Consider the following 16,019-nt stretch of genomic DNA (forward strand, 5'->3'; position numbering starts at 1 on the left):
GGCCACAGCCTTCTGGACTGTTATTGGGGGAGGAGAAGTGGGGGGGGAGGGGAACAGTGGCTCCTCCCTGGTGCTCTTGGATATACCAGTTTGGTGTTGGTTGCTGGGACCACCAGCAGGGGTTGGACCCTGCCCCCCTCTGGAGACAGGTGGGGCACAACACTGGAGGAGCAGCTAGTGAGTTCCCTACCTTCCCAGGGGCAGTGCGACTCAGGCTTTGAGCTTCAGTCCTGGGGCAGCAGGTTCTTGCCGTGGGGCTTCAGGCTCCAGCCCTGGGCTCTGGAGGCATGGCTTTGGGCTCTGTCCTCCAGCCACAGAGCTTCAGGCTCTGGCTCACTGCTGCCTCCCTGGCCCCCACTGCCTCCTCCAATCCCCCCCAATCCAGGGCTTAATTTGTCCTCAAACTTGCCAGGGCTGAGTAAGTCTGCTGTGAAAAGTGATATTAACAAACATACAAGTATCACTTTGCCATTTTACTAGCTAGCAACAAATACACGTCCTAATCATTGTAAAATGTCAGGTTTCAGAGTAACAGCCATGTTAGTCTGTATTCGCAAAAAGAAAAGGAGTACTGGTGGCACCTTAGAGACTAACCAATTTATTTGAGCATGAGCTTTCGTGAGCTACAGCTCACTTCATCGGATGCATACCGTGGAAATCCGATGAAGTGAGCTGTAGCTCACGAAAGCTCATGCTCAAATAAATTGGTTAGTCTCTAAGGTGCCACAAGTACTCTTTTTTTTTTATTGTAAAACGTGTGTATTTGTTTGTATTTTTCCTAAAGCTAATTAAGTATGGGGGGGGGGGGGGGAGAGTGTTAAAGCAGCCACCAGGAAGAGTTGGTGGCTGCACTCTGAGGCCACCAAATAATTTGTCCTGAGAACCCCTGGTTTATTGTAATTAGTTCACCTTGAATGGTCTCAGATTAATGTGTGTTAAGTGGCCCATTAACACCTTCCCAGCCATGGGGCAGTAAGGAGGGCCAAAAAAAAAAAAAAAAGCTGGTAGGTGATAGTGGGTTATAGATTGTTGTAATAAGCCATAAATTCAGCAGCTCTAGGGAGTCCAGGATTTTTAATGTCTAGCATATGACTTTAGAACCCAGGATCATCTTTTGAAGGTGTTGTGCAGGTTTCCTTTGAGGACAAGGATTGAGAGGTCAGATATAGAGGAATCTCTTGGGGGAGGGGAGGGAGTGTTTGCCCACAAGTGATAGGGTGTCTTATTTTTCTGTGCAAGTTCATTCGAGCACCGTGATTGTCTCATTTCATCCACATAGTTGTTCTTGGGCCATTTAGTGCTCTGGATGAGGTACACCACATGTTGAGATAGGCATGTGTAGGACTCATGAATCTTGAAAGGTGTGTTGGGGTGAAGGGGTACTGATCATCGTAACAGTGGAGATATGTCTGCAGGTTTTGCATCTGTTGTTCTGGCAAGGTCTGGTGCAGTTTTGAGTTGGATGTGTCCTGGTCGGTGGGGAGCTTGCTTCTGAGGAGCTTGGAGGGCTGTTTGAATGCCAGAAGAGGGGGTTCAGGAAAGATTTTTCAGGATGTGGTTCCCATCGAGTATGGTTTGTAAGTGCTTAATGATACCTATATGGGTTCCAGTGTGGGGTGGTAGGTGACAACTGGGACTGTGCAGTTGGGAGGGGGTTATTTCCATATTGGAGCAGACTCACTTCTTATTTGGGTGGCCTGTTCCGTGATGTGATCTACTGCTGTCTCTTTAGTAGGAACTATCCTTAATCATTAGTATTCGGTGCTAGAAAACTCACCCATTTTCAGAGCACACAGATTTGCAACTTTACAAGTACTGTGCTGAAAAGGGCAGCACCACCTTACTTTGACAAACCAAACCCAGGTATGATGAAATGTAGATTACGTGAGAGCTTTCCTGCAATAAAGTATTATGAAGCATTGTGAAATAAACTTTATGCTAACAGTTTGCAACAAAAGTATCATCCCACAAGGGTATGATTAGAATGTTTCAAAACAAGTCATTGTTAATGAAATTAAACAAAGTGAATAAAGCAAGGAATTTGAACTAGAATAATATAATGATAAAAATGGGACAGACTCAAAAGAAGAGTAACAAGGGCCAAAAAAGAACACCTACCTTCCCCCACTTTAAGTACACTACTAACCTTTAGGGTTGTAGCAGGTTTCAAAGACATGCAACTGGTGGGGATTGTGTGTGAATGTGAAAACTTTAATCATGGAGTCCAAAACTACCACAATTCTGAAACAGATAAAAAGGGAAGCACTTATGTCTTATCAATCAAGAGCAGGGAAAGGGGACAGAGACAGATACACACTCACACCCCTACTAATGCATAATTATTTCAATTGTACAATGCCTTCAACATACTTTAATTAATTTGATCCTTACACTCTCCTACCCTCCCAACGAACAGTAACTGCAGTTCCTGCAAAACCACTTAGTCATGACTGTGGGTTAACTAACAAGACAAATAAACCAGCTGTTCACAAATTCAAGCACAGGTTCCTGCTACAGACCAACAGGAACTCCTGTAACATTCTTCTGTACATGGCAAAGCAGAACGTGTCAGTAGTAAGCTATACACCAATCTACATGAACTCTGATCCATTCTCCCTTTAAAAAGCTTGTTCAAAAGCACCATTTTAAGTAGATTTCTAGTTGCAGACATGCTTTCAAGAATTTCCTTCCATAAACAACTGAGAATCTCTCAAATACCTCTACACATAGCAGACAAAATGCCTTGCACATGGAATAAATTTTTACTCATACCTACCTATCTCTTCGCAATTTAACGGCTTTGACTTCTGTTGAAAATTCTATTTCAATAACTGTCTTCTTTTTCAGATCATCCCAGATCATCACTAAAATGGTGGAAAAGATCCCATCAGAAAACCAGTAATATTTCATTTCAGTTTTCTAAGATGTTTGACACAATCTCTTCCTAACTGGAAAGCACTTATATCAGTTTGATAAAGTGACAAGAAAAGCTATTTGTTGGACATTGATCCTGGGTTTGTATTCAGCCTGGGCTTACAGCAGTGGATGGTTGCTTTCCCCCCTGCTAAATTAAGTAGTAAAGAATTAAGACAGAAGCACAATTGTCAAGGTATTACTAGAACATTAATAGCTCAAGTGTTTCCAGAGTGCTTTACAAACGGTGTACAAAACAAAAACCAATCACTTTACTGATCTTTGAAATGTAACCAACTCTGTAGAGGAACACTGCATCTGTTTAAGAGTATACACCAGTATAAAATACTTTAGGATAGGAAGTGAATACAAGTAATTGAAACCACAGAGAGGATTTAGGTAGCTAGATTAATTATGGATATGCAATACAACCAAGACACAAGGGCAAAAATGACAAGTGGTCAAGACCCCCATTGTAAATGCTATCTAAAAAGATAGCACCTCCAGTACAACAGTAAATTCTAACACCAGTGAGCTGGTTCAATATGAACGGAAAGAACTCCATGCACTTCAAACCACTTACTGAATCACCATGTGTTTTCTTTTGCTGTCTCCCATCAAACTGAGCTTTCTAGTTAAGTCTTAGGTGGTACAGTTGCCTAATACAATACAAAGGCTGACACTTTAAAAGAAAACTAAGATGTGGGGACTGGATGCCTTAAATGCAGAGGCAGTCTCACTTTCAGGTCAACTGCTTTGAGTAGGTACATCAGTGTTGATGGTTTTGATCAGATTTAAAGATACATGAATACAAATAGCTGAAGCAAATGATGATGAAATACAGGCCACTTCACTACTACCACATTATGAGCATTCATTGTAACCTGACAGTGTCAAAAATTAAACACTAAAATGGCCAGCACCTTATAATTTAGCACCGAGAGCAGGCCAGCTTCACTGACTTGACAACAAGGGCTTAGCAAACAATAGAAAAACCTCCAAAACTAAGTGCCAATATTTCAGTCTCTGTGCATCTCAGAACACCAAGTCCTCCAATTCAGAAAGACTTGGTCACAGTGGAGGGGCTTACTATTTTGTTAGCGATTGTCAAGTTCTCTAAATAGGTCAGGCACAATAATGAGTATAACTATGACTTCTGGGAAAGTTTTCAATCTTGTCAAGATTGAAAGTGAATTGTAAAACCATTACTGCAAGAAATCTGTGAAGACTTCCCCCAGCCCAGCCCTCTCAGACAAAGGTTTTTAAATTGTTAAAATGTATGAGAAAGTTTTAGCAAATTTACAAATCATTAGCCAGGCTTGCAGCTCAGTCAGGTTTTCTGTTTTTGCATGACTGATTTTTATTGGCATGCAGGTCTGAGTAGGTTTCTTTAGAGTTTATTTTCAATATCTTAGAAAATGGTGAGCAAGCCATTCACCAAGTAAAATGACATAAAAAGAACCACAGATATTCCAAAACAAGCATGACAGAAGTAGAGATAGAGAGTCTGGGGTCAAATTCATGAGCAGGCATAATGCCCAATGGCTTAAGAGGAAGATACATATCTTCCTTGAACTTAAAATACTAAAAGAATTTTAGGCAGGTTGCAACACAAAGACTACACACAGACTTTCTGGATTCTATAAAAAAAATTTAGTTTGCGGTCTGTTGGATGCCAGAAACACATTTATGAAATCTGTTCCTTAGTGCTCAACACTGTACCTTTGTTAGGTGGATATTTTGGCTTTTTTCCTCCACCAACTAATGCTAAATAGTTGCACCGAAATAACATTTCAACATGGCCAATGCCTCCTTCTAGAAATTCTGTAAAACAAAAAATGAAATTTGTAAATATACTCAGCACTTAATTTCACAGCAAAATGGGTCTTAGATAGCATTGGAACATTTTCTTCTTTACAGAAAGTGTGACATTTTAGGATTTACTACAGAAGTGCAAAATACCACCGAGGTCAAGCCCATGTTAAGAGGCCTTTTACTGCATTGCCACAAGAAAATGCTTCAGTATATGACTACGGCTACTCTCAGTTATCTACACTATGGAAAGATACTGTGTGCAGATCTCCTCCTGTCCCCATCTGGATATTAAGAGAATCCAAAGAAGAGTGATTACTCTTAGCTACAATTAACAGCTTTTTCAGCAGAGACCACAAGTTACATTTAAAAAAAAACAAACACTATACAACACAGGATACTTAGATATTCAAAGTTGTTTATGATTGCAAAAAAGTACAATTCCCCCCCCACACACAAATACTGAAGTATACTTTTTAAAATGGAAAACAAGAAGTTACTCATTTATGGTATGTATATATCAATGATCCTATTAAAATTAATTTCTCTTTTATGGTATGTTAACACTTCTTGCAGGCAACAAGAAAGAAGAGGGTTTTTAGGAAGGATTTTGAGAGAGAAAGTGGCTAGTGAATACAGATTAGGTAGGCATGCCATGTTTATGGGCAGTATTGAAAAAAGCAGAGGAGATGAAGAGATATCAAAGCTAGCATCAGATGTGATGGGAGAGTTGCAAGAGAAAAGGGTAGAGGCACTTGTCACTATTTTATGCCATTTACTTTTTTGATTTTCCTCTCCGTTTATGCAATTAAATTAAGCAAAAGTAAAAGTGTATTCTAGTCAGTTTCACTTTTTGGTTCTCAAATTCTACCATCCTTCCATACAGTCTTCAGGGGCAAAATAGAGCTGTTCTTAAATCTCACTCTGCACAGTGAGCTCTATGGTCACCAATATCTGGTGGAGGAAAGTTCCATAGCTGTAGGGCAGCCAGTCAAAGTTCAGTCCCCTTCCACCCCAATAATCATTTTCAAAACTACTAATTTTATTGGCTCCAGTCTCTGCAATTAAGTACAAAGCTCTGGTTAGTATTAACAGTGCTATAAGCACCTCAATTCAAGTAAACTGAGAAACATAACTTGGCATATGGTAGGGTATGTACTTCTTTTAGAGTGTGTAAGTAAGTTCTCTTGGGCAGGGCACAGTAGATCAGGATCTTGACCTGGATCTGGTATTGGACAGGTAGCCAGTACAGCATGCAGAAAAATGGGGTTGAGGGGGAATGTGCTCAATCTGTTTTGCTCTGAAGATGAACCAAACACATGCACATCCATCTGGAGCTTCTTCATGCGTTCACTTCCATCCCCAAGTAGCAGTGAACTATCTGGACTAGGAAATAATGAATGCTTTGGTCCAATGGGAAGGAACTTTTAGCTAAAAGCGCCATTTGGGTATCCAAGATTAGAAGTCCAGAAGGACACTTTAGTCCAGCATTACACTGATGGTCAGTGGACAAGTGCCCTAACATTATGGTTTTAGACAGTTACCCCCCAATAATATGAGCATCACTTCTGTCTTGCACAGATTAAGCTTCAGTCAGCTGCTTTTTAACCAAGTCTCTCTCTGACTCAGATACCAGGAAACCAGAGTGATGGTGCTGTCTATGTTTAATGTAAAGTTATGACAGCCACTATGCTTGAGGGCAGTGTGAAAACAGTGTTGGATTATATACAATTCAAATTTACAGATAGATGTGGAGGAGCATGTGCCACCAACAAGGCCTTCATGACAGGAGGTTTAGGAAAGAGACCTCTCCTTTGGAAGTGAGTCTCAGACAAAACACAAATGAGAAGCAGACATCCAGGTTTCAGAGGAAGAGAGGAAATGGAGTTTAAGTAGTTAGAAAGTCATGAATGACAATGAGCTTTCTGAAGGCAGAGCTGGAATTCCAGAAGGAGCAGAAAGAGGAGTGGGATCAGAAAGGTTAGGGACGCGACAGATTAAAGAACACAGAACCTGAGGGATGGGAAGCAAAATAGGAATGGTAGGAGTATACTCAGCAGGGATGAGATTAAAGATAGACATCACTAGCAGTTAGGAGGAGCTACATCCCTCTTATGGCAACTAAAGGATGTACGGACTGGAATCAGAGACCTCCACACACTTTAAGTTAGAAGAAAACGCTTAAGAAAGGAGGACTGGAAAAGCAGTGAGGCTGTTAGGAAACCCCAGAGGCCTCACTGGTAGTCAAAGGGAGAGAAAGGGTTATATCTGAGGTACAGAAAACACTGCCATTCCTCTCAGAACAGATGCAGTCTGGCTCCCTCCACTGGTTAGAAGAATGGTTTTCGCTAAGTTTCTGTCAAGTCTTATTGTTGAGCAAAAACTGTATATAGGCTTTAACAACCACCAAAGCAGTTTTTACATGACAGTATCAGGCAGAAAAAGCCCAGTACAGATTACAGCCTAATCCTCTAGCCACTTGATGTGGTGCTCTCCCTTATAAAACACACCACAACTTGTTTAACCTGTGACTTTAGAGAGCTACCCCAGTTCTTTCACACTTACAATGTGTTGCTCACCCCCTCTAGTGACCAGTCCACAGAGGTTTCAGTCTGATACTAGCTTCAAGATCACACACCTGAGTCTGTTAGCTCAGGCAGTAGAGGATTACCAGAAGTTAAATTGCTGATCTAGAAGACACATGACTGAGACTCGCTGTGGAGCCAGTGGAGCCCTCCTTGGCTGGAAGGAAAGTCATTGGACAAGGGCTCAATGCAGGAAGAAAGTAACCCAGGCAAGAGCCCTGTGGAGAAGACATGTAGGCTGGACTTTCAAAACAGAGCTAGCATAGAAAAATGACAGGTTTCAGAGTAGCAGCCGTGTTAGTCTGTATTCGCAAAAAGAAAAGGAGTACTTGTGGCACTTTAGAGACTAACCAATTTATTTGAGCATAAGCTTTCGTGAGCTACAGTTGCACCCGATGAAGTGAGCTGAAAAATGAGAAAGCATCTCACACCTTGTTTCTCTTTTTCTTTGAGAGGATCTGCATTATAAACTCTGAATCCATTTTCCATTCCACATGCAAAGCATCCTAAAACACAAAATGGAAAAATATGCATTAATTATGTAATACAGGCAAAATAGAACAAGTGGGAGGGCTGGGGGGGGGTCACTATTCAAGAGCTTTAATGTCAATGAAATTTATTTCAAGAAGAATGTTGCGTCTTTAGTTTAAAATAGAAAGAGTGGAAACAGTGCAAAGTTGTTTTTTCCACTTTGTTTCAATGTTGGAAGTCCCTGGTGTTCTGTTTAAACAGGTGGTGAAGAAACAATGGAAGGAAAGGAGATACTGTATCACATAGGAGGCAGTTTGATCATGAGTCAATACCAGGGAGAAGGAAATCAGTTTTGGTGTATTCTTACTGAAACTTACACTCCCCAGTAACAGCTAGCACAGAAAACCCCTATATTCACTTCATGTACTAAAAAAGGAGTCCTAGTTCAAATATTCAGATTACTAATTAAAACTTTACTATGTTATCTAACAGGTTCGTTCCTGAAATAGGTGAGAATAGTTCTTTATCTATCACACTCTGATAGTGGAATGCAGGATAGCACAGTGCAACTTGGAAGTCCATCAGGTCCACTTAACTGTGGGGAACTAGAGCAACTCAAGCAACGGAACTTATAAACTAAAGAGTTTTGAATATACAGAGATTTTACAGCTCTGACCAATTTTTTTTTAAGCTGAAGCCCAGAATTGGGTTATGCAGATCTCTTAGATTGGGGCGGGGAGGAGGCGGGGGAAGAAGGGAAGAGAATGACTTTTAAATGGATTCCTTCATACTCCCAGAGTGAGTTCTTCTGCTGTTTTATTTGATTTACGTTAGTAAATACTAATGATTCTACTTATCACAAGTAGTGAGTCATACTATCTGCCAGTATTGGACAAATGGCAGAACACATAGAAGCCATTAACAAGCATCCAGAGATTCTAATTATTGTGCATGCAGAGAGATTGTTACAGAAAAAAACTTGATAAAACAAATACACAATTTAAAAGTGAGACAAGGTGGGTGAGAAGAGCTCTGGGTAGCTCAAAAGCTGGTCTTTCACCAAGAGAAGCTGGTTCAATAAAATATATTACTTTACCCACCTTGTCTCTTGTATCGTGGGCCCAACCCAACTACAACAGCACAAACAATAATTTACAAGTGGCATACCAAAATTCATAAAGAACTTTGAGATTCAAGGGCACAAAATAATTGGAACAAGTTTGATTTTCCTATGCAATGATCTGAAATTTTTTAAACAACCTTTAATACAAAAGTTGAGAATGTGTGTGTTAGTGTGTATCCATAAGGAACATTGTGACACTCCCCATCTCTATGTCCACCCCTTTTTCAAGATGATACATTTTTACAAAATATGCCAGTACTGCATCATCTGAAAACTCATGATTTGCTGATCTTTATTGTCCTAGTAATGTGTGTGGCAACGTTATATGTAAAGTTATAAGATTCTACTGTATGATGTTAGTAAGGGCTAGTCTACACTAGAAGTGCTACAGTGCAGCTGTATGTCTGGCAATGACACTCTATGCCAACATGTGAGAGCTCTCCTATTGGCATAATAAAACCACCTCGCAAGAGATGGTAGCTACATTGGCAAGAGAAGCTCTCCCACCAACAAGCACTGTCCTCACTAGCGCTTATGTCAGTGTAACTTAGGTCACCCGTGGGGTGGCTTATTCACACCCCTGAGTGACAAATTATGTTGACATAACCTGTAGTGTAGACAAGCCCTAAGACATATTCCAAATCTGGGGACACAGCCACAGACCAGTTCCTCAGAGACAAAAGTCAAACTGATGCCTCAACCAGGTGTCAACTAAATCAAATGGACCATCACCTGGTTAAGTGACCATTCTTTGGCAGGAAAAAGGGTATGAGTGAGAAATTTACATCTTGGCAAAGAAACAGTTGGAGGTTCCTATCCCCACAGACTAGGTCTCCTGAACCCCAGCTTGAGAGAGTTCTCAAAGAAGAGGAAAAGGTGTAAGAAGGAGAACAGATGCCCCAAAATATTCCTCCCTTTCTCTCTACCCACAGCAGCCACAACACCTGAGAAACAAAGAAAAAGCCTAGGACTGAGGGAGGGATCCTGTATGAAAGGAATTCAGCCAGTAAGACTGCTGAATTATGTGGTGAGAGAGACTGTTTTAAATGCACTTAATTGGTTACAAGGAAATAAAAGGTAAAATGCAACAAGCTATGACTTTTAAGCCTCATTACTTGTAATCACTTCAAATCTTTCTGTAGTTCAGAAATTTGTTTTATCTAAACCAGTGTGCTTGGATTGAAGTGTTTGGGAAACTCCATTTGAGATATGCACAAATCCTGTATTTTCTATTAATAAATTGACAGATTTATATGAGCTTCTGGTGTCCAGCCCTGTCCTGGGCAACACAAGACATGCATTTCTGAGGGAAAGTCTCAGTTGAGAATGTTGGCCTGGGAATTTGCTGGTGTTACTCTGCAGCATAATTCAAGAGTACCTGGCCACAGCACTCACACAATATAGCTGGGAGTAATTTACATGCTGGAGGTGGTGTGAGCATAGACCAGGTAGTTGCTCTCACAGCAAAGCAGTGTAAAAGGCACCCCAGGTTGTAGAATTGACAGGAAACTGCTGTTCAACAGATTGCACCCTGGGTAATGTCAAACATCTACTCTAAAATAATAAAAACCAGGGTCTTGTTGGGCTCCGAGTTATAAACCCCAAATTAATATCTACAAAACTATTAATAAAAACCTCACTTCGCACTTTCCTTCTTCATCTTGCCAAACTATTTGCTCAGATCCCTATGTCCAATTGTTCCTGCATGTCAAAATAACTTGGTTGTTCTGCAGCTAAATGGCAGACAGACAGCCTGAAAAGAAGGTTCAGACTGCATATTTTTCTCTTTGTAAACCCTTAATAGCAAGCAGACATCTTATGATTTTATTATAAATAAAGTACATATGTTTATTATGGAAATCTTACAATTAATGAAGCGACATATCCCCAAAATGATTATATTGGGTACTCTCGATTGGTGTTTCCTAATGATTGGTCCATGAACTGTCACTAGACCATGAGATCTCCCTGACATAGTTCAGGAAGGCAGCAAGCCAGTCCCTAGTACCAAAAAGGTTGAGAAACACTACTTTAAATTATGCCACATAAATATATGCGGTGAAGCATCTGCATGGCACCAAGGATATTCAGAATCTTTTGACTATGGATTATCAACTATATACTGGAATAATTTTACAGATAATTTTAAGATAAGCATGGCTGATATGGCACAATCACTGAAAAACAAATGGATTCAACATTTTTGTTTTTCCTGAAATTTTAACTAGCTTGCATCAGCAAATCATCAATTTCAGGAAAATAATTTGTTGAGGATTGGCAGCATCCTGCATTTGTATGCATGAACCTTCCAGGTCAGCAGTCAAGATAGTACTTGATATATGGAGAAATCCCTCCCCTCTCACAAGGGGCTGAAATACTGCCAGAATTTTAAAGTAACCCAATAGCCTATTAAGCTGTTTAAGTGCAGGTCAACAAAAATGGTTGAGGGAAAGGAGGTAGTGAACATTAGAAGTTTGTGCTGAAAAATTTGAATGGTTAAATCACTGGATTTTTAGGGTATTCCTTCTCTTTTCCTAGGTTTTACTGCCATCTTACTGTAAGAGATAGTTTCTTCTCAAATATGACCATACACCAGCTTGATTAGTTGGAGGGGAGCCATTATACCATGCACAGGATGCAAGTTTTGGAGCATCCATAGGATTCCTGCTGACTGAGCTCACAGAAAGCAACAATTACAACAGGTGCACTGCTCCTCCCATTGTTGTCAACAGGTGCTTTGCCACTGATTTTCAGTAGGTACAGTGTCACTCCTATTTGGCAGGCACTCATTGCCAGCAGACTCCCGGGGCAACACAAGCAGCTACCTTTACATCTGCTTTCAGTACTACAAAAGTCATCTCCCAAGAATAGAAAAGAAAGACCAATGATTTTCTTCAAAGGCACTGATGTACTGGTTTGTAGAGCACAACTTCAAGCTGGGCTTTGAGATTTCTGCTTGACCCAGTTTCTAAAAAAGTTCCATATGTCTGAGAGTGTATACACATGGAAGAGGCCAAATGGTGAATATTACCAATCAAGAAAGTCTTTTCACTAACTATAATATTAAAGGTTTCAGAGTAGCAGCCGTGTTAGTCTGTATTCGCAAAAAGAAAAGGAGTACTTGTGGCACCTTAGAGACTAACCAATTTATTTGAGCATAAGCTTTTGTGAGCTACAGCTCACTTCATCGGATGCATTCAGTGGAACATACAGTGGAGAGATTTATACACACAGAAAACATGAAACAATGGGTGTTACCATACACACTGTAACAAGAGTGATCACTTAAGGTGAGCTATTACCAGCAGGAGAGCGGGGGGGGGGGGGGGGAGGGGACTTTTGTAGTGATAATCAAGGTGGGCCATTTCTAGCAGTTGACAAGAATGTCTGAGGAAGATACTTTAATGGTGTTGAACTGAGAGGCTTATAGTCAAGCTAGAGCCACAGCTTCATTTTGCCATGTGTCATTGATTTGCAGCATACATTGAGCTGATAAAGCAAATGGCTATAGTATTCCATGAGCTGCAACTATGGAGTTAATAAATTGATAAGTTATCTGACAAACCTTATAACTAAGGCTCTGTAGCTTTTTCCCCCATAAGGGAGAAATTATCTTTCCAAGGTAATGGCAAGCATGGTATGGTGATGATATAGTTCTGGATGAGAGCTGATATTTCTTGGAGACTATTTTTTCAAATTACATTTCCTTTCTATGAGAGGTTCTCTACAGAATGATTGATATATTTCCAGTATACTGTGGTGGTAAAGTAATGCTTTAAAAAAAACCTGTTAGATACTAAAAAAAATTTAAATTTTGCCTTAATATTAGTGAAGGACCAACATTTTATGACAAACCCGAATAGACTATGTTAGCAGACATTAAAATTTGCTATAATGCCACTGCATGTTTTCTACAAAGGCAGACTCCCCAAGGTAAGGGAACTAGAAGGAAAGCTCAGAGATTCCCAGGAAACTTAACTGAACACAATATACTTAGGGTATGTTTACTTGCAGCTGGGGGTGTGCTTCCCAGCCCCGGTAGACAGACTCCCACTAGCTTTGCTTGGCCTAGCACACTAAAAATAGCAGTGTGGACATTGCAGCATGGGCAGCAGCTCAGGCTAGCCACCAGAGCTCAGACGGGCTTGGCTTTGGGTGGCTAGTCTGAGCCGATGCCCATGTCCAGACTGCTATTTACAGTGCACTAGCTCAAGCAACGCTGGCGTAAGTCTGCCTGCCTGGGCTAGGAGGCATGCTCCAAGCTGCAGTGTAGGAATATTTTCAGAGACCAATACAACAGGTGGCTGGAGTGGGAGAGGGAAGGAAACAAAAATGAGCTTCCATATTTAAGGGTTTTGGGTTTTTTTTTCTTGAGAGTGAAATCTATGCAAGACAAGAGGACTCTAAGTTCATAGTCCAGAGGTTTGAGCAGGAGAGAAGTTTAACAAGCAAGCAGTTTATTCCACCACTGCTATAAGCCTGATCCAAGAATTTTGCAATTATTGTATGTATCTGATTCCTTTAACCAATTTTAACTCTCACCTTTCTTTCTTTTTATAAATAAACCTTTAGTATCTAATATCTAAAGGATTGGCAACAGTGTGATTATTGGGTAAGATCCGAGTTATATATTGACCTGGGTATGTGTCTGGTCCTTTAGGATCAGAAGAAGCCTTTTGTTTGAGGAAATTGGTTTTAAATAAACCACTCATCATTAAGTCTAGTATCTGGGTGTTGAATCCAGGACCAGAATACCTAAGGAGGCTGCATTTCTGACTTCTTGATAGCCAGTATGGTAAGACAGAAGTTTACTTTTGTTGCTGGATTGGTATATCTCATGGAAGAACCACCACCAGTTTTGGGGTGTGTCTGCCCTTTTCTCCAGCAACTTGTCCTGAATTTGATATTCTCAGTTGTGACCCACGGAGGCAAGGTGACAATCTCTCCTTCACATGACAACCTGCTCTGAACCTTTCGGATGAAAGAATGGACCAAACAAAAGATACAGACATTGACTCGGACATGAGGTACCACTACTACACTTTCAACTCTGTAACTTGTGTTTCCATAACCTACAGTAGCTCTTATTCCTGTGACAATGCCAAGTGACTTAGGAGCCTAAGTCCCATTTTCAACAGTGGCTTAGGCATTCAGAAGCTTAAGTCTCATTGAAGAAAATCAATGGGACTTAGGTGCCTTTGAAAATTTTACACAGCATCTATAAGCGTAAGTATTATTTTCTTTACTTTTATCCTTTTTCTTATTTAAAGAAAAAAGCAGTACGTTGTTTAATCTGCAACTATAACTTGAATTTGACTATTATTGGTGGAATGAGTACTATCTGCCCATATTGACCCAGTGGTGCCAAAGTAAAAAGGGAGGGCTTGGAAGGGGCTGAAATGCCTGTCCTGGAAGTGCCATGCTGCATAGAGGAAATCTTTTTACTTTAGGATCGAGGACACATAGATGTGTTATATTGATGTCCAACAGCATCCTCTGCTCTGCGCACATTACCTAAGACTGCACACACTGTCTAAAACTGGTCAGCTGCAAAGTCATTTCTGCATCATGAGGTCTAGACATTTTGTTTTGCTGTTAGGCAGGCTCAAGAAAGGGAGAACAGCCTAATAGCTTGAACACAGGACTGACAGATAATCTCTGGATTCCATTACCAACTCTGTCATATGCAGTATGACACCTAGGGGGCAGGGGGAGTGAAGGGGGAGGAATCCCTCTCAGTATGTGAAATTACTCCTTCCTTAGGAGACAAGGTTATTATGAGGTTTCTTTCATTCGTTCAGTAATTTTTGTGAAGTGCTTTGAGATCCTTGGACAGAAAACACTACAGAAGTGACTAGAATTAAGATTATATCAAATTTTAAATTAATAAAAACTTTGACAAAAAAGTTTGTTGTGAAGTACTTGACAGCACTTAACCTTTTCTGTAAGACAATGAAAAACCATCCTATATAAAAAAAATAGTAATATTTCTCAAAGCTTAAAAGGTAAATATGGGTTTCTGATACTTCAGATGAAACACGCCAGTCATAGAACTAAGGTCTTTTCCAGCCCTATTAGATCATTCCTCCCATCTTCCTGTGAGTAGTGGATTGGCTATTCTTGAGTTACTGAGAAATGAGGTGATTGCAAAATTATATGCAGGCACTCACACTAAGTTTCAGCACTCCAGTGATTCAGATTTCTATTTTTAGTTAGTAGCAAAATGGAAGTAGTGAGGTTTTCCTCCTAGCTACTGTTTTTAGAATTACATTCACAATAACCAGGAAAAATAACTAATAAGGGCTAGTCTACACTGGCAACGCTTTAACATGGCTAGTCTACACAGGCAACACTAGTCTATGTGGCAGAGCTTTAACGTGGCTGGTGTGGTCACAGCAGAGCGCTGGGAGACAGCTCTCTCAGCGTTCTTAAAAAAACAAAACAAAACATACACCTCCATGAGGGGCGTAGCTCCTACCGCTGGTGCACTGTCTACACTGGCACTTTACTATGCTGAAACTTGCTGCGCTCAGGGGGATGTTTTTGCACACCCCTGAGTGAGAAAGTTGCAGCACTGTGAGTGGTCAGTGTAGACAAGCCCTAAGATAAGTACTTTTGTATCCTAAATGCTATCAGGTATCATACTGGTTAGGCTATTTTTTAAATGTATATATATATATACCATTTATAATGAGAAAGCGTTACAGTAGCTTGCAAACAGAACCTCCCTCACTTTCTTTGTCTATATAACTAGGGAACTGTTTAAGTTGCCAGTTTACTTAGAAAAAGTACCTAACAACGCAGCTAAGGTAAGCTCCTCAGCTCAGGGACTATCTTCCTAAGAGTCTGTACAACTCCTTCGTACATTTTGGGATGCTACCATAATTAAATAATGCTCAGCATCAGGGGTGTCATTTCAGACAAATTCAAGAGGTGGGGGAAAAAGTTGCATCAGCATATACAATATTCTTTGTCCCAATTGGCATCATCAAGAATAACTACAGTACTAGGCAATTATTTCTTTCCTAATGACAGCATTCAAAGTTGGGGGAGGCTAAACTGCCCCCTCTTGTCCCATAGCAAATGACACCCCTGTTTGGCATACATTTCATTCT

At 40.5% G+C, this 16,019-nt stretch overlaps 1 protein-coding gene across 3 annotated transcripts in view; it reads right to left on the reverse strand.

Annotated features, from left to right (window-relative positions):
* The window catches only part of WDR45B (WD repeat domain 45B), a 30,001-nt gene that overhangs the window by 11,197 nt on the left and 2,785 nt on the right, over positions 1-16,019 (reverse strand). For 2 of the 3 annotated variants that reach the window (XM_073311252.2, XM_073311254.2), the window contains exons 2-5: positions 7,742-7,816; positions 4,636-4,737; positions 2,777-2,864; positions 2,147-2,241 (exon numbers count right to left, since the gene is read on the reverse strand). In XM_073311252.2, the coding sequence (XP_073167353.1) occupies positions 2,147-2,241; positions 2,777-2,864; positions 4,636-4,737; positions 7,742-7,816 (360 nt within the window). The remainder of the gene's footprint in view (positions 1-2,146; positions 2,242-2,776; positions 2,865-4,635; positions 4,738-7,741; positions 7,817-16,019) is intronic. The other variant, XM_073311253.2, reaches the window with a different exon arrangement.

The sequence above is a fragment of the Lepidochelys kempii genome, chromosome 14 (genome assembly GCF_965140285.1).
Source record: "Lepidochelys kempii isolate rLepKem1 chromosome 14, rLepKem1.hap1, whole genome shotgun sequence".
In the NCBI taxonomy this organism is placed as follows: Eukaryota; Metazoa; Chordata; order Testudines; family Cheloniidae; genus Lepidochelys; species Lepidochelys kempii.